This window comes from Electrophorus electricus, chromosome 7 (assembly GCF_041902795.1).
Source record: "Electrophorus electricus isolate QZ-2024a chromosome 7, ASM4190279v1, whole genome shotgun sequence".
Lineage (NCBI taxonomy): Eukaryota > Metazoa > Chordata > Actinopteri > Gymnotiformes > Gymnotidae > Electrophorus > Electrophorus electricus.
Window position 1 is genome coordinate 32503228 of NC_137503.1, and position 25076 is coordinate 32528303.

Below are 25076 nucleotides of genomic sequence, written 5' to 3' on the forward strand. Positions count from 1 at the left end.
TCGACGCTTTAGACATTTTTGGACAAAGAAGCTAATTGCGCCAATAAGATAATGTTTTCTTGAAATCCAAGATAACCTAGTGTATTCTTGAGTACTGAGGCTTGAAATCCAAGACGGCTGTGAATTCCAAGAATGCAACCCATGTCTCTCATATATCTTTTCAAATGTACTACTCTAAAAGGCTTAATCAGGCTTTAAAATAAATGTATTAAACAGAGTATAGTGAACATCAAGAGACAAACTTCAACTAGTTTTCCATGATATTTCAGGTTTTATGCTTCAGAAACCTCTTGTGCACATATGGGGCTATCAATCAACAAAGGCAATGGATGAAACATCCATGCTTGCAGAAAAAACAAAACTATCCATGTAGCATCAATGCAAAAGATTCTGGGGTATCCCTGTAACTCAGCCTTTCTAGGCTGAGTAACAGCTTCCTTCTCTTTTCAAATAGGTTTCCTATTGACAAGATCCTAAACAATCCAGGCAATTTGTTGAATGCAAGGGAGTAAATGCGATGTTAAAGTCATTTAAACATGGGCAGAACATGTTTGCTACTGCTACAGTGCTTGGTTTAAGCCTTATCTGTAATCAAACCATGCACCTTTCTTGCCAGGAGAATGCCAAAGTTTCTATTAGCAGGGCTGTCATGTTTGGATGACGCTTCATGCGCTACAAACAAATGGCTTTTAAATGCTATTTTCCATTATGAATCCATAATTTAATTTGACCATACCGGGAGTCAAACCCAGGTGAAAACCAGAAATCCTGACTGCTAGACCATACAGGAAACTTGTTTTTCAGTCAAAAACAATTGAGAGTGGCCAAGAAGGCGGTCCACACGGAAGGGACCGGCTCAAAAGGTTGCCCCAACAAGACACCGGAGTGAGGCTGCGAGTAGCTTTAAATTTTAAAGTGATAGGGTGGTGCTTTCACTCAAGTCGAATTGTTAGCAATCGTGTGATGAATAAGCTAAATCTCAACATGACAGGAGATCAACGAGCCAGCTAGGAGTCAAACCTAGAATCTTCTGATTCGTAGTCAGACACGTTATCCATTGCGCCACTGGCCCGGAAAACTAATGCCCATGTAAGATATTTTCTGTATCAAATTACTTTTCTGTTTTTCGGTCAAAAACAATTGAGAGTGGACAAGAAGGCGGTCCACACGGAAGGGAAAGGCTCAAAAGGTTGCCGTGACCCGGAGTTGCTGCAGCCACAATGCAGAGTACTAACCTCTATACGATCACGGCAATATTCGCTTAGCACACAGGTTCCCAGTGCAATGTTTCCTCCCACAAAATGGCAAATTTGTAATGCTAGGAACCCAAGAGTGCCATTCTCTGAAATTCGCAACAATAATTTTTGCCTGCCACCTTTTTGAATCTACTTTAAATCTTCTAGTGGCCTAAATCTAAATCAAATGGTATGCTTGTATAATAATCCAATAACCTATTGTATTCTTGAGTGCTGAGGCTTGAAATCCAAGATGGCTGTGAATTCCAGGAATGCAACCCATGTCTCTCAAATTTTCTCCTCATAAAGGCTTAATTGGTTTAGAAATTCTTTTGTCTGTGTAAAACGGTGCTTTCACTCAAGTCGACGCTTTAGACATTTTTGGACAAAGAAGCTAATTGCGCCAATAAGATAATGTTTTCTTGAAATCCAAGATAACCTAGTGTATTCTTGAGTACTGAGGCTTGAAATCCAAGACGGCTGTGAATTCCAAGAATGCAACCCATGTCTCTCATATATCTTTTCAAATGTACTACTCTAAAAGGCTTAATCAGGCTTTAAAATAAATGTATTAAACAGAGTATAGTGAACATCAAGAGACAAACTTCAACTAGTTTTCCATGATATTTCAGGTTTTATGCTTCAGAAACCTCTTGTGCACATATGGGGCTATCAATCAACAAAGGCAATGGATGAAACATCCATGCTTGCAGAAAAAACAAAACTATCCATGTAGCATCAATGCAAAAGATTCTGGGGTATCCCTGTAACTCAGCCTTTCTAGGCTGAGTAACAGCTTCCTTCTCTTTTCAAATAGGTTTCCTATTGACAAGATCCTAAACAATCCAGCCAATTTGTTGAATGCAAGGGAGTAAATGCGATGTTAAAGTCATTTAAACATGGGCAGAACATGTTTGCTACTGCTACAGTGCTTGGTTTAAGCCTTATCTGTAATCAAACCATGCACCTTTCTTGCCAGGAGAATGCCAAAGTTTCTATTAGCAGGGCTGTCATGTTTGGATGACGCTTCATGCGCTACAAACAAATGGCTTTTAACTGCTATTTTCCATTATGAATCCATAATTTAATTTGCCCATACCGGGAGTCAAACCCAGGTGAAAACCAGAAATCCTGACTGCTAGACCATACAGGAAACTTGTTTTTCAGTCAAAAACAATTGAGAGTGGCCAAGAAGGCGGTCCACACGGAAGGGACCGGCTCAAAAGGTTGCCATGACCCGGAGTCGAACCGGGGTTGCTGCAGCCACAATGCAGAGTACTAACCTCTATACGATCACGGCAATATTCGCTTAGCACACAGGTTCCCACTGCAATGTTTCCTCACACAAAATGGCAAATTTGTAATGCTAGGAACCCCAGAGTGCCATTCTCTGAAATTCGCAACAATAATTTTTGCCTGCCACCTTTTTGAATCTACTTTAAATCTTCTAGTGGCCTAAATCTAAATCAAATGGTATGCTTGTATAATAATCCAATAACCTATTGTATTCTTGAGTGCTGAGGCTTGAAATACAAGATGGCTGTGAATTCCAGGAATGCAACCCATGTCTCTCAAATTTTCTCCTCATAAAGGCTTAATTGGTTTAGAAATTCTTTTGTGTGTGTAAAACGGTGCTTTCACTCAAGAAGACGCTTTAGACATTTTTGGACAAAGAAGCTAATTGCACCAATAAGATAATGTTTTCTTGAAATCCAAGATAACCTAGTGTATTCTTGAGTACTGAGGCTTGAAATCCAAGACGGCTGTGAATTCCAAGAATGCAATCCATGTCTCTCATATATCTTTTCAAATGTACTACTCTAAAAGGCTTAATCAGGCTTTAAAATAAATGTATTAAACAGAGTATAGTGAACATCAAGAGACAAACTTCAACTAGTTTTCCATGATATTTCAGGTTTTATGCTTCAGAAACCTCTTGTGCACATATGGGGCTATCAATCAACAAAGGCAATGGATGAAACATCCATGCTTGCAGAAAAAACAAAACTATCCATGTAGCATCAATGCAAAAGATTCTGGGGTATCCCTGTAACTCAGCCTTTCTAGGCTGAGTAACAGCTTCCTTCTCTTTTCAAATAGGTTTCCTATTGACAAGATCCTAAACAATCCAGCCAATTTGTTGAATGCAAGGGAGTAAATGCGATGTTAAAGTCATTTAAACATGGGCAGCACATGTTTGCTACTGCTACAGTGCTTGGTTTAAGCCTTATCTGTAATCAAACCATGCACCTTTCTTGCCAGGAGAATGCCAAAGTTTCTATTAGCAGGGCTGTCATGTTTGGATGACGCTTCATGCGCTACAAACAAATGGCTTTTAACTGCTATTTTCCATTATGAATCCATAATTTAATTTGACCATACCGGGAGTCAAACCCAGGTGAAAACCAGAAATCCTGACTGCTAGAACATACAGGAAACTTGTTTTTCAGTCAAAAACAATTGAGAGTGGCCAAGAAGGCGGTCCACACGGAAGGGACCGGCTCAAAAGGTTGCCCCAGCAAGACACCGGAGTGAGGCTGCGAGTAGCTTTAAATTTCAAAGTGATAGGGTGGTGCTTTCACTCAAGTCGAATTGTTAGCAATCGTGTGATGAATAAGCTAAATCTCAACATGACAGGAGATCAACGAGCCAGCTAGGAGTCGAACCTAGAATCTTCTGATTCGTAGTCAGACACGTTATCCATTGCGCCACTGGCTCAGAAAACTAATGCCCATGTAAGATATTTTCTGTATCAAATTACTTTTCTGTTTTTCGGTCAAAAACAATTGAGAGTGGCCAAGAAGGCGGTCCACACGGAAGGGACCGGCTCAAAAGGTTGCCGTGACCCGGAGTTGCTGCAGCCACAATGCAGAGTACTAACTTCTATACGATCACGGCAATATTCGCTTAGCACACAGGTTCCCAGTGCAATGTTTCCTCCCACAAAATGGCAAATTTGTAATGCTAGGAACCCAAGAGTGCCATTCTCTGAAATTCGCAACAATAATTTTTGCCTGCCACCTTTTTGAATCTACTTTAAATCTTCTAGTGGCCTAAATCTAAATCAAATGGTATGCTTGTATAATAATCCAATAACCTATTGTATTCTTGAGTGCTGAGGCTTGAAATCCAAGATGGCTGTGAATTCCAGGAATGCAACCCATGTCTCTCAAATTTTCCCCCCATAAAGGCTTAATTGGTTTAGAAATTCTTTTGTGTGTGTAAAACGGTGCTTTCACTCAAGTCGACGCTTTAGACATTTTTGGACAAAGAAGCTAATTGCGCCAATAAGATAATCTTTTCTTGAAATCCAAGATAACCTAGTGTATTCTTGAGTACTGAGGCTTGAAATCCAAGACGGCTGTGAATTCCAAGAATGCAACCCATGTCTCTCATATATCTTTTCAAATGTACTACTCTAAAAGGCTTAATCAGGCTTTAAAATAAATGTATTAAACAGAGTATAGTGAACATCAAGAGACAAACTTCAACTAGTTTTCCATGATATTTCAGGTTTTATGCTTCAGAAACCTCTTGTGCACATATGGGGCTATCAATCAACAAAGGCAATGGATGAAACATCCATGCTTGCAGAAAAAACAAAACTATCCATGTAGCATCAATGCAAAAGATTCTGGGGTATCCCTGTAACTCAGCCTTTCTAGGCTGAGTAACAGCTTCCTTCTCTTTTCAAATAGGTTTCCTATTGACAAGATCCTAAACAATCCAGCCAATTTGTTGAATGCAAGGGAGTAAATGCGATGTTAAAGTCATTTAAACATGGGCAGAACATGTTTGCTACTGCTACAGTGCTTGGTTTAAGCCTTATCTGTAATCAAACCATGCACCTTTCTTGCCAGGAGAATGCCAAAGTTTCTATTAGCAGGGCTGTCATGTTTGGATGACGCTTCATGCGCTACAAACAAATGGCTTTTAACTGCTATTTTCCATTATGAATCCATAATTTAATTTGACCATACCGGGAGTCAAACCCAGGTGAAAACCAGAAATCCTGACTGCTAGACCATACAGGAAACTTGTTTTTCAGTCAAAAACAATTGAGAGTGGCCAAGAAGGCGGTCCACACGGAAGGGACCGGCTCAAAAGGTTGCCATGACCCGGAGTCGAACCGGGGTTGCTGCAGCCACAATGCAGAGTACTAACCTCTATACGATCACGGCAATATTCGCTTAGCACACAGGTTCCCACTGCAATGTTTCCTCACACAAAATGGCAAATTTGTAATGCTAGGAACCCCAGAGTGCCATTCTCTGAAATTCGCAACAATAATTTTTGCCTGCCACCTTTTTGAATCTACTTTAAATCTTCTAGTGGCCTAAATCTAAATCAAATGGTATGCTTGTATAATAATCCAATAACCTATTGTATTCTTGAGTGCTGAGGCTTGAAATCCAAGATGGCTGTGAATTCCAGGAATGCAACCCATGTCTCTCAAATTTTCTCCTCATAAAGGCTTAATTGGTTTAGAAATTCTTTTGTCTGTGTAAAACGGTGCTTTCACTCAAGTCGACGCTTTAGACATTTTTGGACAAAGAAGCTAATTGCGCCAATAAGATAATGTTTTCTTGAAATCCAAGATAACCTAGTGTATTCTTGAGTACTGAGGCTTGAAATCCAAGACGGCTGTGAATTCCAAGAATGCAACCCATGTCTCTCATATATCTTTTCAAATGTACTACTCTAAAAGGCTTAATCAGGCTTTAAAATAAATGTATTAAACAGAGTATAGTGAACATCAAGAGACAAACTTCAACTAGTTTTCCATGATATTTCAGGTTTTATGCTTCAGAAACCTCTTGTGCACATATGGGGCTATCAATCAACAAAGGCAATGGATGAAACATCCATGCTTGCAGAAAAAACAAAACTATCCATGTAGCATCAATGCAAAAGATTCTGGGGTATCCCTGTAACTCAGCCTTTCTAGGCTGAGTAACAGCTTCCTTCTCTTTTCAAATAGGTTTCCTATTGACAAGATCCTAAACAATCCAGCCAATTTGTTGAATGCAAGGGAGTAAATGCGATGTTAAAGTCATTTAAACATGGGCAGCACATGTTTGCTACTGCTACAGTGCTTGGTTTAAGCCTTATCTGTAATCAAACCATGCACCTTTCTTGCCAGGAGAATGCCAAAGTTTCTATTAGCAGGGCTGTCATGTTTGGATGACGCTTCATGCGATACAAACAAATGGCTTTTAACTGCTATTTTCCATTATGAATCCATAATTTAATTTGACCATACCGGGAGTCAAACCCAGGTGAAAACCAGAAATCCTGACTGCTAGACCATACAGGAAACTTGTTTTTCAGTCAAAAACAATTGAGAGTGGCCAAGAAGGCGGTCCACACGGAAGGGACCGGCTCAAAAGGTTGCCATGACCCGGAGTCGAACCGGGGTTGCTGCAGCCACAATGCAGAGTACTAACCTCTATACGATCACGGCAATATTCGGTTAGTACACAGGTTCCCAGTGCAATGTTTCCTCCCACAAAATGGCAAATTTGTAATGCTAGGAACCCAAGAGTGCCATTCTCTGAAAGTCGCAACAATAATTTTTGCCTGCCACCTTTTTGAATCTACTTTAAATCTTCTAGTGGCCTAAATCTAAATCAAATGGTATGCTTGTATAATAATCCAATAACCTATTGTATTCTTGAGTGCTGAGGCTTGAAATCCAAGATGGCTGTGAATTCCAGGAATGCAACCCATGTCTATCAAATTTTCTACTCATAAAAGCTTAATTGGTTTAGAAATTCTTTTGTGTGTGTAAAACGGTGTTTTCACTCAAGTCGACGCTTTAGACATTTTTGGACAAAGAAGCTAATTGCACCAATAAGATAATCTTTTCTTGAAATCCAAGATAACCTAGTGTATTCTTGAGTACTGAGGCTTGAAATCCAAGACGGCTGTGAATTCCAAGAATGCAACCCATGTCTCTCATATATCTTTTCAAATGTACTACTCTAAAAGGCTTAATCAGGCTTTAAAATAAATGTATTAAACAGAGTATAGTGAACATCAAGAGACAAACTTCAACTAGTTTTCCATGATATTTCAGGTTTTATGCTTCAGAAACCTCTTGTGCACATATGGGGCTATCAATCAACAAAGGCAATGGATGAAACATCCATGCTTGCAGAAAAAACAAAACTATCCATGTAGCATCAATGCAAAAGATTCTGGGGTATCCCTGTAACTCAGCCTTTCTAGGCTGAGTAACAGCTTCCTTCTCTTTTCAAATAGGTTTCCTATTGACAAGATCCTAAACAATCCAGCCAATTTGTTAAATGCAAGGGAGTAAATGCGATGTTAAAGTCATTTAAACATGGGCAGAACATGTTTACTACTGCTACAGTGCTTGGTTTAAGCCTTATCTGTAATCAAACCATGCACCTTTCTTGCCAGGAGAATGCCAAAGTTTCTATTAGCAGGGCTGTCATGTTTGGATGACGCTTTATGCGCTACAAACAAATGGCTTTTAACTGCTATTTTCCATTATGAATCCATAATTTAATTTGACCATACCGGGAGTCAAACCCAGGTGAAAACCAGAAATCCTGACTGCTAGACCATACAGGAAACTTGTTTTTCAGTCAAAAACAATTGAGTGGCCAAGAAGGCGGTCCACACGGAAGGGACCGGCTCAAAAGGTTGCCATGACCCAGAGTCGAACCGGGGTTGCTGCAGCCACAATGCAGAGTACTAACCTCTATACGATCACGGCAATATTCGCGTAGCACACAGGTTCCCAGTGCAATGTTTCCTTCCACAAAATGGCAAATTTGTAATGCTAGGAACCCAAGAGTGCCGTTCTCTGAAAGTCGCAACAATAATTTTTGCCTGCCACCTTTTTGAATCTACTTTAAATCTTCTAGTGGCCTAAATCTAAATCAAATGGTATGCTTGTATAATAATCCAATAACCTATTGTATTCTTGAGTGCTGAGGCTTGAAATCCAAGATGGCTGTGAATTCCAGGAATGCAACCCATGTCTCTCAAATTTTCTACTCATAAAAGCTTAATTGGTTTAGAAATTCTTTTGTGTGTGTAAAACGGTGCTTTCACTCAAGTCGACGCTTTAGACATTTTTGGATAAAGAAGCTAATTGCGCCAATAAGATAATGTTTTCTTGAAATCCAAGATAACCTAGTGAATTCTTGAGTACTGAGGCTTGAAATCCAAGACGGCTGTGAATTCCAAGAATGCAACCCATGTCTCTCATATATCTTTTCAAATGTACTACTCTAAAAGGCTTAATCAGGCTTTAAAATAAATGTATTAAACAGAGTATAGTGAACATCAAGAGACAAACTTCAACTAGTTTTCCATGATATTTCAGGTTTTATGCTTCAGAAACCTCTTGTGCACATATGGGGCTATCAATCAACAAAGGCAATGGATGAAACATCCATGCTTGCAGAAAAAACAAAACTATCCATGTAGCATCAATGCAAAAGATTCTGGGGTATCCCTGTAACTCAGCCTTTCCAGGCTGAGTAACAGCTTCCTTCTCTTTTCAACTAGGTTTCCTATTGACAAGATCCTAAACAATCCAGCCAATTTGTTAAATGCAAGGGAGTAAATGCGATGTTAAAGTCATTTAAACATGGGCAGAACATGTTTGCTACTGCTACAGTGCTTGGTTTAAGCCTTATCTGTAATCAAACAATGCACCTTTCTTGCCAGGAGAATGCCAAAGTTTCTATTAGCAGGGCTGTCATGTTTGGATGACGCTTTATGCGCTACAAACAAATGGCTTTTAACTGCTATTTTCCATTATGAATCCATAATTTAATTTGACCATACCGGGAGTCAAACCCAGGTGAAAACCAGAAATCCTGACTGCTAGACCATACAGGAAACTTCTTTTTCAGTCAAAAACAATTGAGAGTGGCCAAGAAGGCGGTCCACACGGAAGGGACCGGCTCAAAAGGTTGCCCCAGCAAGACACCGGAGTCAGGCTGCGAGTAGCTTTAAATTTTAAAGTGATAGGGTGGTGCTTTCACTCAAGTCGAATTGTTAGCAATCGTGTGATGAATAAGCTAAATCTCAACATGACATGAGATCAACGAGCCAGCTAGGAGTCGAACCTAGAATCTTCTGATTCGTAGTCAGACACGTTATCCATTGCGCCACTGGCCCGGAAAACTAATACCCATGTAAAATATTTTCTGTATCAAATTACTTTTCTGTTTTTCGGTCAAAAACAATTGAGAGTGGACAAGAAGGCGGTCCACACGGAAGGGACCGGCTCAAAAGGTTGCCGTGACCCGGAGTTGCTGCAGCCACAATGCAGAGTACTAACCTCTATACGATCACGGCAATATTCGCTTAGCACACAGGTTCCCAGTGCAATGTTTCCTCCCACAAAATGGCAAATTTGTAATGCTAGGAACCCAAGAGTGCCATTCTCTGAAATTCGCAACAATAATTTTTGCCTGCCACCTTTTTGAATCTACTTTAAATCTTCTAGTGGCCTAAATCTAAATCAAATGGTATGCTTGTATAATAATCCAATAACCTATTGTATTCTTCAGTGCTGAGCCTTGAAATCCAAGATGGCTGTGAATTCCAGGAATGCAACCCATGTCTCTCAAATTTTCTCCTCATAAAGGCTTAATTGGTTTAGAAATTCTTTTGTGTGTGTAAAACGGTGCTTTCACTCAAGTCGACGCTTTAGACATTTTTGGACAAAGAAGCTAATTGCGCCAATAAGATAATGTTTTCTTGAAATCCAAGATAACCTAATGTATTCTTGAGTACTGAGGCTTGAAATCCAAGACGGCTGTGAATTCCAAGAATGCAACCCATGTCTCTCATATATCTTTTCAAATGTACTACTCTAAAAGGCTTAATCAGGCTTTAAAATAAATGTATTAAACAGAGTATAGTGAACATCAAGAGACAAACTTCAACTAGTTTTCCATGATATTTCAGGTTTTATGCTTCAGAAACCTCTTGTGCACATATGGGGCTATCAATCAACAAAGGCAATGGATGAAACATCCATGCTTGCAGAAAAAAACAAAACGATCCATGTAGCATCAATGCAAAGGATTCTGGGGTATCCCTGTAACTCAGCCTTTATAGGCTGAGTAACAGCTTCCTTCTCTTTTCAAATAGGTTTCCTATTGACAAGATCCTAAACAATCCAGCCAATTTGTTAAATGCAAGGGAGTAAATGCGATGTTAAAGTCATTTAAACATGGGCAGAACATGTTTGCTACTGCTACAGTGCTTGGTTTAAGCCTTATCTGTAATCAAACCATGCACCTTGCTTGCCAGGGGAATGCCAAAGTTTCTTTTAGGAGGGCTGTCATGTTTGGATGAAGCTTTATGCACTACAAACAAATGGTTTTAACTGCTATTTTCCATTATGAATCCATAATTTAACTTTACCATACCGGGAGTTTGTTAAATGCAAGGGAGTAAGCTTTATGTGCTACAAAAAAACGGTTTTTAATTATTTTCCATTAGGAGTCCATAAGATATTTTCCCATACCAGGAGTTGAACCCGGGCCACCTGGGTGAAAACCAGAAATCCTGACCGCTAGACCATATGGGACATCTAACACAGGCTGCGAGTAGCTTTAAGTTTCAAAGTGATTGGGTGAAATGGATGGAGCATTCACTCAAGCGGACTCATTAGAAATCATGTGATAAATAATATAATTCTCAGCATGATAGGAAATCAGCGAGCCAGCTAGGAGTCGAACCTAGAATCTTCTGATTCGTAGTCAGACACGTTATCCATTGCACCACTGGCCCAGAAAATTGATGCCCATGTAAGATATTTTCTATATCAAATTACTTTTCTGTTTTTCAGTCAAAAACAATTGAGAGCGGCCAAGAAGGCGGTCCACACGGAAGGGACCGGCTCAAAAGGTTGCCGTGACCCGGAGTTGCTGCAGCCACAATGCAGAGTACTAACCTCTATACGATCACGGCAATATTCGCTTAGCACACAGGTTCCCAGTGCAATGTTTCCTCCCACAAAATGGCAAATTTGTAATGCTAGGAACCCAAGAGTGCCATTCTCTGAAATTCGCAACAATAAATTTTGCCTGCCACCTTTTTGAATCTACTTTAAATCTTCTAGTGGCCTAAATCTAAATCAAATGGTATGCTTGTATAATAATCCAATAACCTATTGTATTCTTGAGTGCTGAGGCTTGAAATCCAAGATGGCTGTGAATTCCAGGAATGCAACCCATGTCTCTCAAATTTTCTCCTCATAAAGGCTTAATTGGTTTAGAAATTCTTTTGTGTGTGTAAAATGGTGCTTTCACTCAAGTCGACGCTTTAGACATTTTTGGACAAAGAAGCTAATTGCGCCAATAAGATAATCTTTTCTTGAAATCCAAGATAACCTAGTGTATTCTTGAGTACTGAGGCTTGAAATCCAAGACGGCTGTGAATTCCAAGAATGCAACCCATGTCTCTCATATATCTTTTCAAATGTACTACTCTAAAAGGCTTAATCAGGCTTTAAAATAAATGTATTAAACAGAGTATAGTGAACATCAAGAGACAAACTTCAACTAGTTTTCCATGATATTTCAGGTTTTATGCTTCAGAAACCTCTTGTGCACATATGGGGCTATCAATCAACAAAGGCAATGGATGAAACATCCATGCTTGCAGAAAAAACAAAACTATCCATGTAGCATCAATGCAAAAGATTCTGGGGTATCCCTGTAACTCAGCCTTTCTAGGCTGAGTAACAGCTTCCTTCTCTTTTCAAATAGGTTTCCTATTGACAAGATCCTAAACAATCCAGCCAATTTGTTAAATGCAAGGGAGTAAATGCGATGTTAAAGTCATTTAAAGATGGCTGCTACAGTGATTGGTTTAAGCCTTATCTTTAATCAAACCATGCACCTTTCTTGCCAGGGGAATGCCAAAGTTTCTTTTAGCAGGGCTCTCATGTTGGGACGAAGCTTTATGCACTGCACACAAATGGTTTTTAATTATTTTCCATTAGGAGTCCATAAGTTACTTTTCCCATACCGGGAGTCGAACCCGGGCCACCTGGGTGAATTTTCATATTCAAATAAACATTATTAAAATAATCAATGTCCATTGATAAGTATGAGTGTTCTAAAATTCACAAAAACAAATCATCAAATATTTCATTTTCTTCTGCTCATGTCTGATGAAACCATATGTTACGAGTCAGCCACTACTCTGTCTTCTGAGAAAGTTAAAGACGCTGGCATCCCTTTTCTTTGCTTTTCTGTGTTGGTAGACAAAGACTTCCTCCTCTGGACCAATTTGTGTGTCCCCCCCCCCCCCCGTGATAATTTGTGCAAAAGTCCACTTGGTCTGAAAAGGGGATGGCTTGGTTCAAACACACTGGACTGTAGGGCCATCACATTAAGAAGAAACATACCCGCACCTCAAAAACCAGCCTGTGCAGTTTGGACAGCAGCTGATCTTGACTATGTGCTCCTAAAAGTGAGAGGAACTCTGTAGCTTCTATCTCCCTGTCTGTCAGATGAAATATCATCCTTCCTCATTCCAGTGGATTAGGATCAGAAGAGGGACTTGGTTGAAGATGGTGGGTTGTGTGTGATGGAGAGCACATCACATGAACACTGGAGGATTTCAAAAGCTGCAGGTTGTACCCCTGACTGCTATGGCCGTCCAACAGTAGAGGGTGTGGCCTACAGTCCTCGTTGCTAAGCGTTCTCACAAACCACTTCCCCAATCCAGGAGAAGCTCAACTGAAATCCATCCATTTTCAGGTACACCCAAATAGCGTTGGGGGAATATTGCAAAGACATTTGCTTTTCACTCTTGGGATTGAAAATGGCCAGCAGTGGCCCAGCAGCACAGAAGCATACAAGGGCAGTGGCTGATTCTCCCTGTGCTGTAGGGTGCGCTTTGGCACATTCCATGCCCTGGCTATCAGCCTTAAGTTTGGCCTGGTCCCTTCCTCTTCTTGTTCCCTGTACTCCTCTATAGTACCGCTCATTCTGTCTTCACAGCATTCATTTAGGACTCTTCTGCTCTCCATTGTCTCCATTGACTTGGTTTCTGAAATATTTTTCACACACTGAACTGCAGATAATGCTGATAACACAAAAGCATGACTAGACAGTAGCCTAGACAAAACACTCCACCCTCCACATGATCTGATCACATGTGTTGGACTACTACTGTGTCATCCTCCTTTTTATTACCTTAACATAATTAACCTCAGATTGTTATGTCATTTCACTTACCACACTTTCTTGCGTATCTGACTTTGAAGCTGGCTGGGTCATGCCCCTGGAAATGACAACACATCTACAGTGCTTTAAACATTTAACCCGACGTCCCGAAGATTAACTAAACAAGTTTTTTGATCAGTAAAACACAACTATATGAAGATACTGAGGCTTAAGCTTACAGTGTCTCACTTTACCCACTGAACCACTTTAACAAAGCTTACCTCTACAATGTTATCTTCATTTCCAGACTAGTCTTTCATTACTAATAATAGTTGATCATAAGTTTGTGTGATTCTCATATATATCTCTAGCAAGTTGCAAATACTGACGTCATGGGCCTGTCCTTTTGGACAACATGATTTTACACGTGTAATGAGTGAAAGGCTGGTACTACAAAGCCGATGAATTTCACTGGCTACAACTAAGGCTGATGGCCACAACTAAGACTGGTGCTTCTCGTGACGGCTGGCGGCAGATGCTGTTTTTAGTTCCACAGTGTGATGCTCATAGTCACCAGATCTTCATGCAAGTTCTAATATATTTATATAGAATGGTTGTGTTGCAAGGCAACAAGAAATATTTGGCCCAGTTTATAGCCTAAAATTAAACCAGCAAAACCCTAATCCTCTTTTGGATTTAATAATTACGGTTATGGCCTTGACAACATTAACATATTTTGATAACACATCCGATTTCAATAGCGGTTGCTACACGCGGTGGCACATGGTAAGTCAGCGCTCATAATTTAAGGTTAGCTAGCCCTAAATCGGATAGAATAGTGCCCCCCCCCCCAAACAGGGAACGAACCCATAGTGGAAGTATGTAGAACCATACAGTCATGTGATGGTTTGCGTTTTTCGCAAACTGGATATTGCATACCACTACGGGGACCAGTACGCAGTATACAGTAGGCTACCGGAGGCGAGTTGCCTCGACTTCCGTCCAACGTTTTTGGAGTTTAACTTTAAACACCTTTTCAGTGTACATAGGATAAGATTTTTCCAAAACGTCCTACTTTGAATAAACGAATCGGAGGCTAAATGACGGACAATCAGCTACACATTTCTGAGTGGATTGACTTTACGAGTGTTGTTTTGTTTTCGTGCGTCTTTTTGCTTTTCTATGATTATGTAAGAAATAAAACACCGAAGAACTTTCCTCCTGGACCACGGTCTCTGCCGTTTATCGGCGACATTCATCATATCGACTTACAGAAGACGCACATTGAGTTAACACGGGTAAGATCTAAAACTATTAAAATAGTCATCTAAAGCCAGTCATAACCTTTGGTATATTCAGCGAGATTCTGCACAGATTTGCTGATCTCATTATACCGAACGTTGATATAAACACATAAATCGTTCATTTTGCACATAGAACCGAATTAACGTTCATGTCCCTTCATTGTTATGCCTTTGCAGTTTGCAGAAAAATATGGACGTGTTTTCAGTACTCGAATTTTTGGAGAGAGGTTTGTTATCGTGAATGGATATAAACTAGTTAAAAAGGTGTACCTGGACAAGGACACGTCTTTGCTGATCGCTCACCTTTGCCTTTGTTTCACGATTTTTTCGGTGAAAGTAAAGGTATGAGGGGGAAAAAGATACCATTAATGTTCGATCCTTTATTAATGTTCGATCCTTTATTAATGTTCGATCCTTTATTAATGTTCGATCCTAGATTTAGATTTAGATTTAGATTTAGATTTAGATTTAGATTTAATGTTTGACATCAAGCGTTTAAAATGGATGGGCACTGCAATCCAAATTCAAAATATCAGAGGCAGTTGTCTGCCCAGTCCGCTCTTTTCAGACTGAAAGCTCACGTGGGTTGCCAGGTTGAGGACACCGAACCTATCTTTTTAGAAGTATATCGGGAAGAATCTAACGTTAACTTTGTTGATCCAGTTCATTTGGCTGCAATATGCTGTGTTTGACAGCTAATTTATTTAATATCTGGCAACCCATGGTGCCAAAAGTGAACTGGAAATGACCAGAGTTTCGACTCTGGGATAGAAATGACAAAGGGGAACGTATTGGCTGTAGCACTGTTGTCAGAGAAGACGGTGTTTCAGCTTAGCATGTTTCCTTATCTCTGATGACATCATGGTCATTTTATGAGTTAGTATAGTAAATATATTGCATATTGCTATTTTAAAATATAAAGACTTTAAAGGTAATTTTATACACTCCTCAGGGAACAACTTGGGCTATGTTACAATGAAACATAAACATAAATATAAAGATAATTACAGATGTACAATGTTAGTTTTAGAATAGATGGAAAGCTTTGGGGTCTTTTATTGAACCTGTTTTTGTGGGAGCCTGTTTTTTATTTTTCGGAAATAGGAGTTGTTTCTTCCAATGGATATGCCTGGAAGCAGCAGAGGCGGTTTGCTCTGTCCACCCTGCGGAATTTTGGACTGGGAAAGAAAAGCCTGGAGCCTTCTATCCATGTGGAATGCCGCTTCCTGAATGATGCCATATCAAATGAGCAAGGTAACACCTGCTACTCTTTGCAGTGTAAATTAGTTGCTAAATTTACACAGTGAAGCCCAAATAGCCAAGCTAAGTTTGATCTGTAATTTTGCATAAATGGCACCTAAAATGTGATCTGACCTTAATCATCAACTCATAATGGTAATAAAGACATAAAACAATAAACTAAAATAAAATAAAGCCTTACCAAGCAATATACACAAGAATGTATAGAGTGCAGATCAGGAAAAAAAATTGACACAATGGTGCCATTTTTAAATTCCTGCTTGTATAGTTTGATTCATTATGTATGACACCCAAAACGAGGCAGACTACATGTGTTCTGTCATTTTGATTCAGAAATGTTTACAAATCTTGACATGTAGGTTATGTAACTGTTTGAAATTCTTTTTTTGGGTTTTATTTTTTTGTTTTTTGGATTTTTTGAAGCTCTAGTGTACTATGGTGTCCTCCCTCTCAGTGTTGTTTCGTCCTGTTTCTAGGGAGACCATTTAACCCTCAATGGCTGATTAATAATGCCGTCTCCAATGTGATCTGTGTCCTGGTGTTTGGTGATCGGTTTGAGTACAGCGATAGTGAGTTCCAAACCCTGCTGAAAGCTCTTAATGAGGTTGTTTACCTGGAGGCCAGCATCTGGGCTCAGGTACATGCGCTCACATGGCTATATAAAATTTGGTCCATATTTACAATTTTGAGTTCTAATTGTATTGCCTAGATTACTTCCAGCTTTATTCAAACTGGGAGGCCCCTGTCTGTCTGTATGGGATGATAACAGATGATGTGCTAAGGAAGAAAAGCTGCTCCGGACTTCCAAAAAGGCTGCCCCTATGACATCATATCTTTCAGCTGTGTCCATTCTTGTATATAATCCTCAGTATTAATGTGTCCTAAAACCTTTTAGAAAGTGTGCTATGTTATCAAGGTCAAATTAGGTTTTATGACATTTGAAGATTTGGGCACATATTTAGACTCAATCTGTCAGTATGCTTCCATACACTTCGTACTTGTTAGCAGTACTAGCACTGTGATTTTTGATAGATTCCTGTAAATTCAAAGCATGTTTTAATCTTTTTTTTTTTTTTCTTGGACTTCATTCAATATTTTGTTGCTTGTTTATATGGTTGCACAGTAATAGGGCAGTGGTAGCTCAGTGTTTAATGTACTTGACTAGTAATCAGAAAGTTGCCAGTTCAAGCCCCAACACCAATCTGGTTGTGCAAAGTTGTATTCAGTCATAATTGTGAGTCACTTAAAAAAAAATTGTCAGCTAAATCCTCTACATGTATGGCACAGTGAGCGAGTGTTTCACTGTTAGTGAATCCACTTAAGTTTACCTCTTGTGTTACTAGATGTATAACATGCTCCCTTGGATCATGTGCCGAGTTCCTGGTCCTCACCAAAAAATCTTCCTCTTCTGGAAAAAGATCATTGACTTTGTCCGTTCCAAAATATCTGAGCACAGAGTGAACTATGACCCCTCAAACCCACGAGACTATATAGACTGCTTCCTCACTGAGATGGAAAAGGTAAAAATTAGTGCTCTGTTCATTATTTAAGTATAGTTTGGAACTGCTATACCAGCAAGTATTCCAAAGTAGACGTGGATGTGAAGCCCCTTCGTACACATAAGACACATCTCTCTCCCTCCTGTTTATGGATTCAGACTGGATCCATTTGTACCAGAATAAACAATACAGTTGGAGGTATTTAATGTGTTCTGTCCATAAGCCTTACTGTAATGATCATGGTGAGGCAGAACTGGGCAAAATGGTTTATTTTGTAGAACAGAAATGAGTGGAAAAACTATTTTTCAGGATAAATCTGTAAATAATGAATTGACATCCCTACAAAACAACAAATAAGAATCTTACTCTTGTTTTCTGTAGTGGAAAGATGATGAAGCTGCAGGGTTTGATATGGAAAACCTGTGCTCCTGCACACTGGACCTTTTTACTGCTGGAACTGAGACCACCTCCACTACCATGTACTGGGGACTGTTGTACATGATCAAATACCCTGAGATTCAGGGTTAGTGCATGATAAGTGAACATCTGCTCCAATATCTGCTACAGACTTTCACATTCAGTTATAGTGCTGTGGGTGAATAACCAATTCTGATTTGCTAGAATATGTTCATTTAAAATCATTTATTACCAGGTCCTGTAGAATACTCTATTTCCGTTGGACTGGACAGGTAGGGTGTTTGAAGATGCGATCTTTCTGTTATATATAAGTAACAACTGCTGAACCGTAGAACAGACCCCAGCTATGGGCAGGCATTGTTATCTAGATCATTTGGATTGACTGATTTTATTAGTTTAATTATTTTTTATTTCTTAGCCAAAATCCAGGCAGAGATTGACAAGGTGGTGGGGTCTTCATGCCAACCATCTATGTTAGACAAAGAGAACCTTCCATACACCAATGCTGTTATTCACGAGATTCAAAGGATGGCAAACATAATTCCGCTTAACTTGCCCCGGGCTGCCAAAGAAGACACTCAGATAGAAGAATACTTTATCCCAAAGGTGTGTTCTGTATGATGCACATGTACATGCACATCTTTGGAAACAAGACAAAATACAAACGAAAACCAGATTCAAAAGGCTGGTTCGTAATGTTTATCAAAGCTGCAGTAAATAATGTGAGATGATGGATAATGCCTTTGTTCTGCAGGGCACAACAGTGCTTGGCAACCTGACATCGGTTCTGTTTGATGAGTCAGAGTGGGAGACACCGCAGACCTTTAATCCAGGTCACTTCCTGGATGATAATGGAAACTTTAGGAAGAGAGAGGCCTTCATGCCATTTTCTGCAGGTGCAGTAAGACATGATCTCCCTACAATTTGTTTTTACACCGTTACAGTCTAAACTAAAGTAGTTAGATTTGAGTTATTGAACCATAACAAATTAGTCACACAGTAAAACCAATAATTACTAAATTACTCCATGACATGAAATGTATTGTGTTCTGGTGTAAGGAAAAACTGTCAGATTCGTATTTGGGCCATTTTCATATGGGATCCTTGTTTATATACTTCGTGTGACCCCATTTAATTTCAGGACCTGACCATACGTTAAGTGGCCTCATGTGACAATACTGAAGATGGCAGTTGGCTCCATTAATACAACCAAGGAGAAAACAAAAACATTTGTTCATTTTGTAAACATACCATGTAGTTGACTTATCGACAAAGTAGGCTGTAGTTTCTGCTAGTGGCTACAACATGATTTCTTCACCTCAAAAAGCGCCCACCCCTACCTTCCCCCAAGTTTAATTGTGCACCAGTTTCATAATATAAACTTCATGGGAAACTGTGGACTTGGGGCATGTTGCAAGATGATTACATTTATGTCATTTAGCTGACACTTTTATCCAAAGTGACTTACAATTATGACTGAGTACAACTCAAGGGGCAAGGGTTAAGGGTTAAGGGGCAACTTGGCAGTGATGGGGCTTGAACCAGCAAGCCAAGTACCTTAACCACTGAGCTACTACTGTCTCTGATTATCCCTCGAAGAGATAAAAAGGTTAACCTATTAGTGTGCTGGGTAAAGTGGTCACCTTTAAACTTTAAAGAAGTATTGTCCGAGTTCAAATTACACAAGAGGGCGTGATCATTATGCTTTTGAGTCAATTAAATCGTTGGATCGTCCTTTTCTAATTATAATTATATATATATATTATAATTATCCTGATATTACTGAGATCAGACTGAACTCTCCTACATCTCCATCACACTTGCATGTTTTCCAGTACAGGGTGTTGACCATGAAATTCTTTTACAGTTTTTTGTTCATTTGTTTTTTGCTTCAGTAACGTGTAATGCAGAATTTAAATGTAAATGGTAATGTAAAATATATTTGGATGTAGAAGATAAATTATTATTATTATTATTATTATTATTATTATTATTATTATTATTATTATTATGTCATATAATATATGCTGTATTTATCAGATTATAAGTACTCAGGGAGTACTATAAGTACTATAAGTACTCAGCTCAAGTGCCATAAAGTTATGGTAATGTCTTCCATTCATTCCCGTGAAGTAGTTCTAACTGTTTTATTACTGATGTTTTTCTTTTCATTTTTCAACCCAGGAAAGAGGGTTTGTCTGGGGGAGCAACTGGCTCGTATGGAGCTCTTCCTGTTCTTCGCGACTCTACTTCAGCACTTCAGCTTTTCACCACCAGAGGGCATCGAGCCAAGTCTGGAGTACAGATTAGTGGTCACACTCATCCCTCAGCCGTACCAGCTCTGTGCTGTCCCACGCTGAGATGTTGTACCCAAGAAAGTACATATCCACATTCTTTTATATTTGTTATATATGTTTGCACAGGGCTTCTCTGTTCTTTCAGTACATTGAGGCCTGGGTGTCTGCAGGCACCTATGTTCCCTGCTCTTTATAGCTGAGTCACCAACTTATGATAGTTAAGAGTGTGCAGCATATTTGACCCTTATAAATGCGCCTGAGCAGCGAGACAAATACGCTGGCGAGGGGGCTGTTACACTTTTATTCTGTCATTGCAAATTTATGATACAAACTGTAGGCAAGGCAAGGCAAGTTTATTTGTATAGTCATTTTCATAATAAGCAGCACTTAAATATGATTTACAATTACAGTCCCAAAAAGTATTTTAACATTTATCTGATCAGTGAATAAATAACTAAAATGCATAATTAGCCTTTGCTCTCTCAAATCCAATTTTTAAAAATCTCTGCTTGTAAATAAACAACTTCTCATACTTTCAGATTACCTAATGAATGGACAATTTCCAAATTTGTCTCTTGATAACATCACCAGCACTCAGACAAAACAGTGGTTTATTTTTTCTTCAAGTACTCTGCAGCAGTGCCACTGATACCATCTTGGGCTTGGAGGCAGATCTTTGCATAATACCCTGAATCTAGCCCAAACCCCACATACAGTGGCTCCGTGTACATGCTTGCGACTTTATGAATGAGGGTCATTCTGTTAGAAACAGTGTAGAAGGAGAGATTTCCCATTTTTTGATCAAGATAGACCCCAATTCTCTTGGACGTTGAGCCAGAGATAACTTCCTGAATGTCCTTGTGCCAGAAGCTGTATTTCACTTGATACCAGACTAACCTCCAGGACTTGCTGTTATGGCCAAACCTGCTCTCGATATCGCACCCTTTTCTTTGGATTTCTTTATAAGACACTGCAATGGGAACTCCATTTTCGCCACTCACTTCAACCTCCCAGTAACTGCACTGAGGAAGCCTCTGCTTACATAGCACTTGATGCCAGTAGCTAAAGTGCTCAGCGTGATCAGGGTACAAGTAATGTAGCCCACTGCATGTGACTTGTGTGTTACAATCCAACAAACGAAGATAATAATTGGCTGTGTTGGGATCTAGGGATAGCTCACAGGAAACTGTAAAAATGATAAAGAACAATTTAAATAAGATAATAAATATATGGCTTAGGTTAAATACAATTCATAGATTGTTTAAAACACTGAAATTTAATATTGTTAAATACTGAGGTTAAATTGTAATTATTTTACTCAGGTGCTTTAAGAGATATAATACCAAAAGGTTTTCATTTGTCAAATTATATATTCCCAAAACTTTGTGTAAAACAATGTTCTAGTGTACATCTGTATAAAACAAATGGAACTCACATTTCAGGAATTCCTCCCTGGTTCCTGGCTCAGGGACTAATTATCTGGCCGATGTTCACTGTGGAAGGTGATGGGAGGATCTTATTAAACACGTTAAGCCAATTGTATGTGTGTGTTGAAGATACTGAGTAGGTGTTTGTTAATAAGAGTATGATATCTTGAATGAGAAAAATTAGAAGGATCAAGTATCTTCACCGTTTTTAAAAATCATCTCCCATTTTTCTTTGCAGAACTCTTCTGCTTCCTCCTTAAGTTGGGATACAGATGCCCTAAAAAAAAACTGCCATCGTTGATTCAAAGAGATCGTAAAAGTGTCATCATTTTCTAGAGCAGACCTAAGGAGCTGAAAGCACTAATGTAGAGAGAGACAGATCAAAATTAAAATTTATTCACATAAACATGGAGGCAAATTATTGTGCAGTACTGGGCAAATTGCTTTGGGGCTCTAATGTAATATTAGGCCAAAATCCTTTAATAATTTGTTCATTTTAGGGCAATGAATGATGTTTCCAAAACATCACACACACACACACACACACACACACACACACACACACACACACATATATATATATATATATATATATATATATATATATATATATATATATATATATATATATATATATATATATATATATATATATATATATATATATACACACACACACAACTAGCACAAAATTACCTTGATATATACATATTAAATTGTAAATTGTCATGATTATTGACAGACTAATTGGAGAAGTGTGTGATGCTAATAAAACACCCTTTTTGAATCTGTATGTGATGTCACCTGGAGGAAGTGGACGTAATCATTTGTGTCTGAAAGTTGCTCCAGCCTAGTTCCTTTCTGCCGAAGCTTAGCGATTTCACGCTCCAGATGCTCCTGGACCTCTGTGGCTCGATCCAGCTCAGCCTTCTCCTGATCTCTGATCAGCATTGTTGCCTCAGATTTCCGGTTCTCCATGAAGTGGATCAGTTCAGTAAGGGTCTTCTCACTGTCTTCCACTGCTCTCTGTGCAGAATGCTGTTAGGAAAGAGAGAGTGAGAGTATATAGGAGGAAAGGGAGGTTTATTGCCTCAGGGTTTGGAGGAGGTGAAAGCGAACATTTAGGGTGCCCTTGTGTTTAATTTCCTTTGCACCTAGAAACCCAGTTTGGTAACTGTGGATGCACACATATCAGCAGAGGTTCCCATAATTAATGTTTGCTTTCATTAGGGACTTCCTCTGTGTAACTGTGAAATGCAAACTAAAAAAATAAATCTAATTTAGTAAGAATTCTCAACCTCAGACTGTTTTGTGGCTGAAGTGCTAACGAGGTCAGCACTGTACCTGTACTCACACAACTAATTCAGTTTGACTATAAACCAGTGAAGTGAGGTTTTCCGGAGGGAAAACATTCCTGTATAGGACTGTGCCAATCCAGGCTGGAGTATGTGTATGTGATTTTATCCAGTCAGATAAATTGAGCAGATAAGCCACCATAGTGGACAGATTTGTGTTTTCCCTCTGTTTAATTAATCTGTCTACCAGGTTGAATTAGGCTTGCCAGAGTAGCAAAACCTCTGCAGGAGCTCAGCCTGTTATTCTGTAGCTTCAAATGATTTATTTTATATTCTCTTGAAAATACTTAATGTAATTACTTGGTGTAATAATTTTTATAAATATAGTTCAGTTATTTTGTTTCCTCATCATGTATGCAGGCCATTTTAAAAGAAAATGAGTGGTGACAGAGTCTTTGTAAGCCACACTCATTAGCTATAATCTTGTGGCCAAGTCATTTACAGAATGAGGTTGTAGTGTAGGATATATCACATTGATTTATGTTATAACGACCTTAAAAGAATTCATCAGTTCTTTCAGCTCTGCCAATGCCTTTTCTCTTGTCTCAAGTCTGTTTTGCTGTTTCATCTGCAACTCCCCAAAGTTCTTCTGTTGATGAATGAAATGTAATTAATTATATTTACTGTGGGAACAATGTATGCTGACTGTCTGATAAGTTTCATCAGTCTGAACTTTGGATATTCTACACTCCTTTCTAGTTTCACACGTCATCAAAAAGACATGATTGGGCATGTTTGTTGCAGTACTGAATTGGAAGTCTTATGTAAACAACATTAAATGATCACTTGCCGCCTTGTCTATCCATTCATCTTGGACTGAAATAGTATCATGGGCTTTGTGCTTGCCAAGTGAACACTCATAACAAACTGCTCTCTGATCAGTGCGGCAGAAAATATCGAAAATCTTGTTATGTTGTGCACAAGTTTTATCCTGGAGGTTTGTAACTGCAGTGACGAGCTTGTGTCTCTTGAAGGCAGTAGATTCATGGTGAGGCAGAATATGAGTATCGCAATACGAGACGAGGCCCGTCAGACATGACTTCACTGTTCTCTTCTTCTCACCTATGCAGGAGTCACACTCCACATCTTGGACCTTGGAGAAAGAGAGCTCTACAAAGGAGAAAAAGGAATCATGGAGATCTGTCTTCTGCATTGTGACCAGAAGTTCTGTCAGCATGTTGTTCCTGCGAAGTGCAGGCCTTGGGTTGAAGTTCTCTCGGCACTGGCGGCAGGTGTAGACTCCCTTCGGTTCACCCTGATCCCAATAGCTATTGATACAGCCCGTGCAGAAATTGTGTCCACAGGGACTAGTCACCAGATCCTTCAGCAGTTGCAAACAAATTGAACATCTGAAATGGTCCTGATCCACTGAAATACTGGCTTCTGCCATTTTGCCACACGCACAGAGTGAGAAAACAGTTTCTCTTTGTATGAAGTCAGTGGGAGACGCCTGCTCCAATGTATGTGTCACCAGTGGAACAAAAGGCACATAGAACTGTGACCTTTTACCTTCAGTGCAGCACGACAAATTGCACAGAAATTGTCTGCACATTAGTGTCATTTAATCTCATCCAAAGGAGGCAAACAACAAATGAATAAAAGTGAAATGCAGTTCCTTCCAAAAGTACTGAGATCATGTCAGTTACATCTGGGGGAGACCTGTTTGTTTGTTTGTTTGTTTGTTTGTTTTGTTTCTTATTTGTTGTTACTCTCAATTAACAAAGTGTTAAATCTGACACACAGAAAGACAGTGTAGTAAGCTACTGACCTAAACTTTAGTGTGACAGTTCATTACTATGACATTATGAATAGAGTCTGAGATATAAGCCCCACAATACTACATTGTCTGATTTGCAATTTGTATATATTTATGAGCCTTTATCACATTATGTAACAATCCTGAAGAAAAATAATATTTAATAGTGACTTTTTGGAAACATTCCCACTGGGCACCTGTGAGTGCATTTTACATACATTAAGAAGCAGACTGTTAAATCTGATATGTGGTTAAAAATAGCTATAACAGACCAATAAAACTATGGAAGCTATGGAAAATACTACCAAAGCATTATTTTTGTTTCCTTTTAAAATGGCATCTTATTTTAT

At 39.1% G+C, this 25076-nt stretch overlaps 1 protein-coding gene, 5 non-coding genes and 1 pseudogene across 7 annotated transcripts; 1 reads left to right on the top strand and 6 right to left on the bottom strand.

Moving 5' to 3' along the window:
• Positions 1 to 999: 999 nt before the first annotated feature.
• Positions 1000 to 1072, bottom strand: trnar-acg (transfer RNA arginine (anticodon ACG)). Its single transcript has one exon. It is a non-coding gene; the product is annotated as a tRNA-Arg (tRNA).
• A 2808-nt stretch (positions 1073 to 3880) lies between these two features.
• trnar-acg (transfer RNA arginine (anticodon ACG)) lies at positions 3881 to 3953 on the bottom strand. Its single transcript has one exon. It is a non-coding gene; the product is annotated as a tRNA-Arg (tRNA).
• A 5372-nt stretch (positions 3954 to 9325) lies between these two features.
• Positions 9326 to 9398, bottom strand: trnar-acg (transfer RNA arginine (anticodon ACG)). Its single transcript has one exon. It is a non-coding gene; the product is annotated as a tRNA-Arg (tRNA).
• Positions 9399 to 10749: 1351 nt separating this feature from the next.
• On the bottom strand, positions 10750 to 10821 carry trnae-uuc (transfer RNA glutamic acid (anticodon UUC)). Its single transcript has one exon. It is a non-coding gene; the product is annotated as a tRNA-Glu (tRNA).
• Positions 10822 to 10951: 130 nt separating this feature from the next.
• Positions 10952 to 11024, bottom strand: trnar-acg (transfer RNA arginine (anticodon ACG)). Its single transcript has one exon. It is a non-coding gene; the product is annotated as a tRNA-Arg (tRNA).
• A 3304-nt stretch (positions 11025 to 14328) lies between these two features.
• Positions 14329 to 24179, top strand: LOC113586377 (cytochrome P450 2J2-like; annotated as a pseudogene). Its single transcript, XR_014124576.1, has 10 exons — positions 14329 to 14709; positions 14893 to 15057; positions 15820 to 15969; positions 16452 to 16612; positions 17319 to 17495; positions 17856 to 17997; positions 18310 to 18497; positions 18646 to 18787; positions 20076 to 20269; positions 24041 to 24179. The product of XR_014124576.1 is annotated as a cytochrome P450 2J2-like (transcript).
• LOC118241054 (tripartite motif-containing protein 16-like) lies at positions 20636 to 24360 on the bottom strand. The gene is made up of 6 exons (XM_081717611.1): positions 23761 to 24360; positions 23464 to 23559; positions 22420 to 22653; positions 21819 to 21975; positions 21624 to 21659; positions 20636 to 21374 (listed from the first exon to the last, which is right to left on the bottom strand). Exons 1-6 carry the CDS (start codon positions 24358 to 24360, stop codon positions 20800 to 20802), a joined length of 1698 nt encoding a protein of 565 aa, XP_081573737.1. The 3' UTR covers positions 20636 to 20799.
• Positions 24361 to 25076: the final 716 nt, after the last annotated feature.

Excerpts from the sequence above, each read along its gene's own strand:
- LOC118241054 (XM_081717611.1), bottom strand. The coding sequence starts at position 24,360 with ATGGCAGAAGCCAGTATTTCAGTGGATCAGGACCATTTCAGATGTTCA. Across the intron at positions 22,654-23,463 it reads AACTGATGAATTCTTTTAAG|CATTCTGCACAGAGAGCAGT; the intron begins GTCGTTATAACA and ends CTTTCCTAACAG. Across the intron at positions 21,660-21,818 it reads GGAGATGATTTTTAAAAACG|TCCCTGAGCCAGGAACCAGG; the intron begins GTGAAGATACTT and ends CCAGATAATTAG.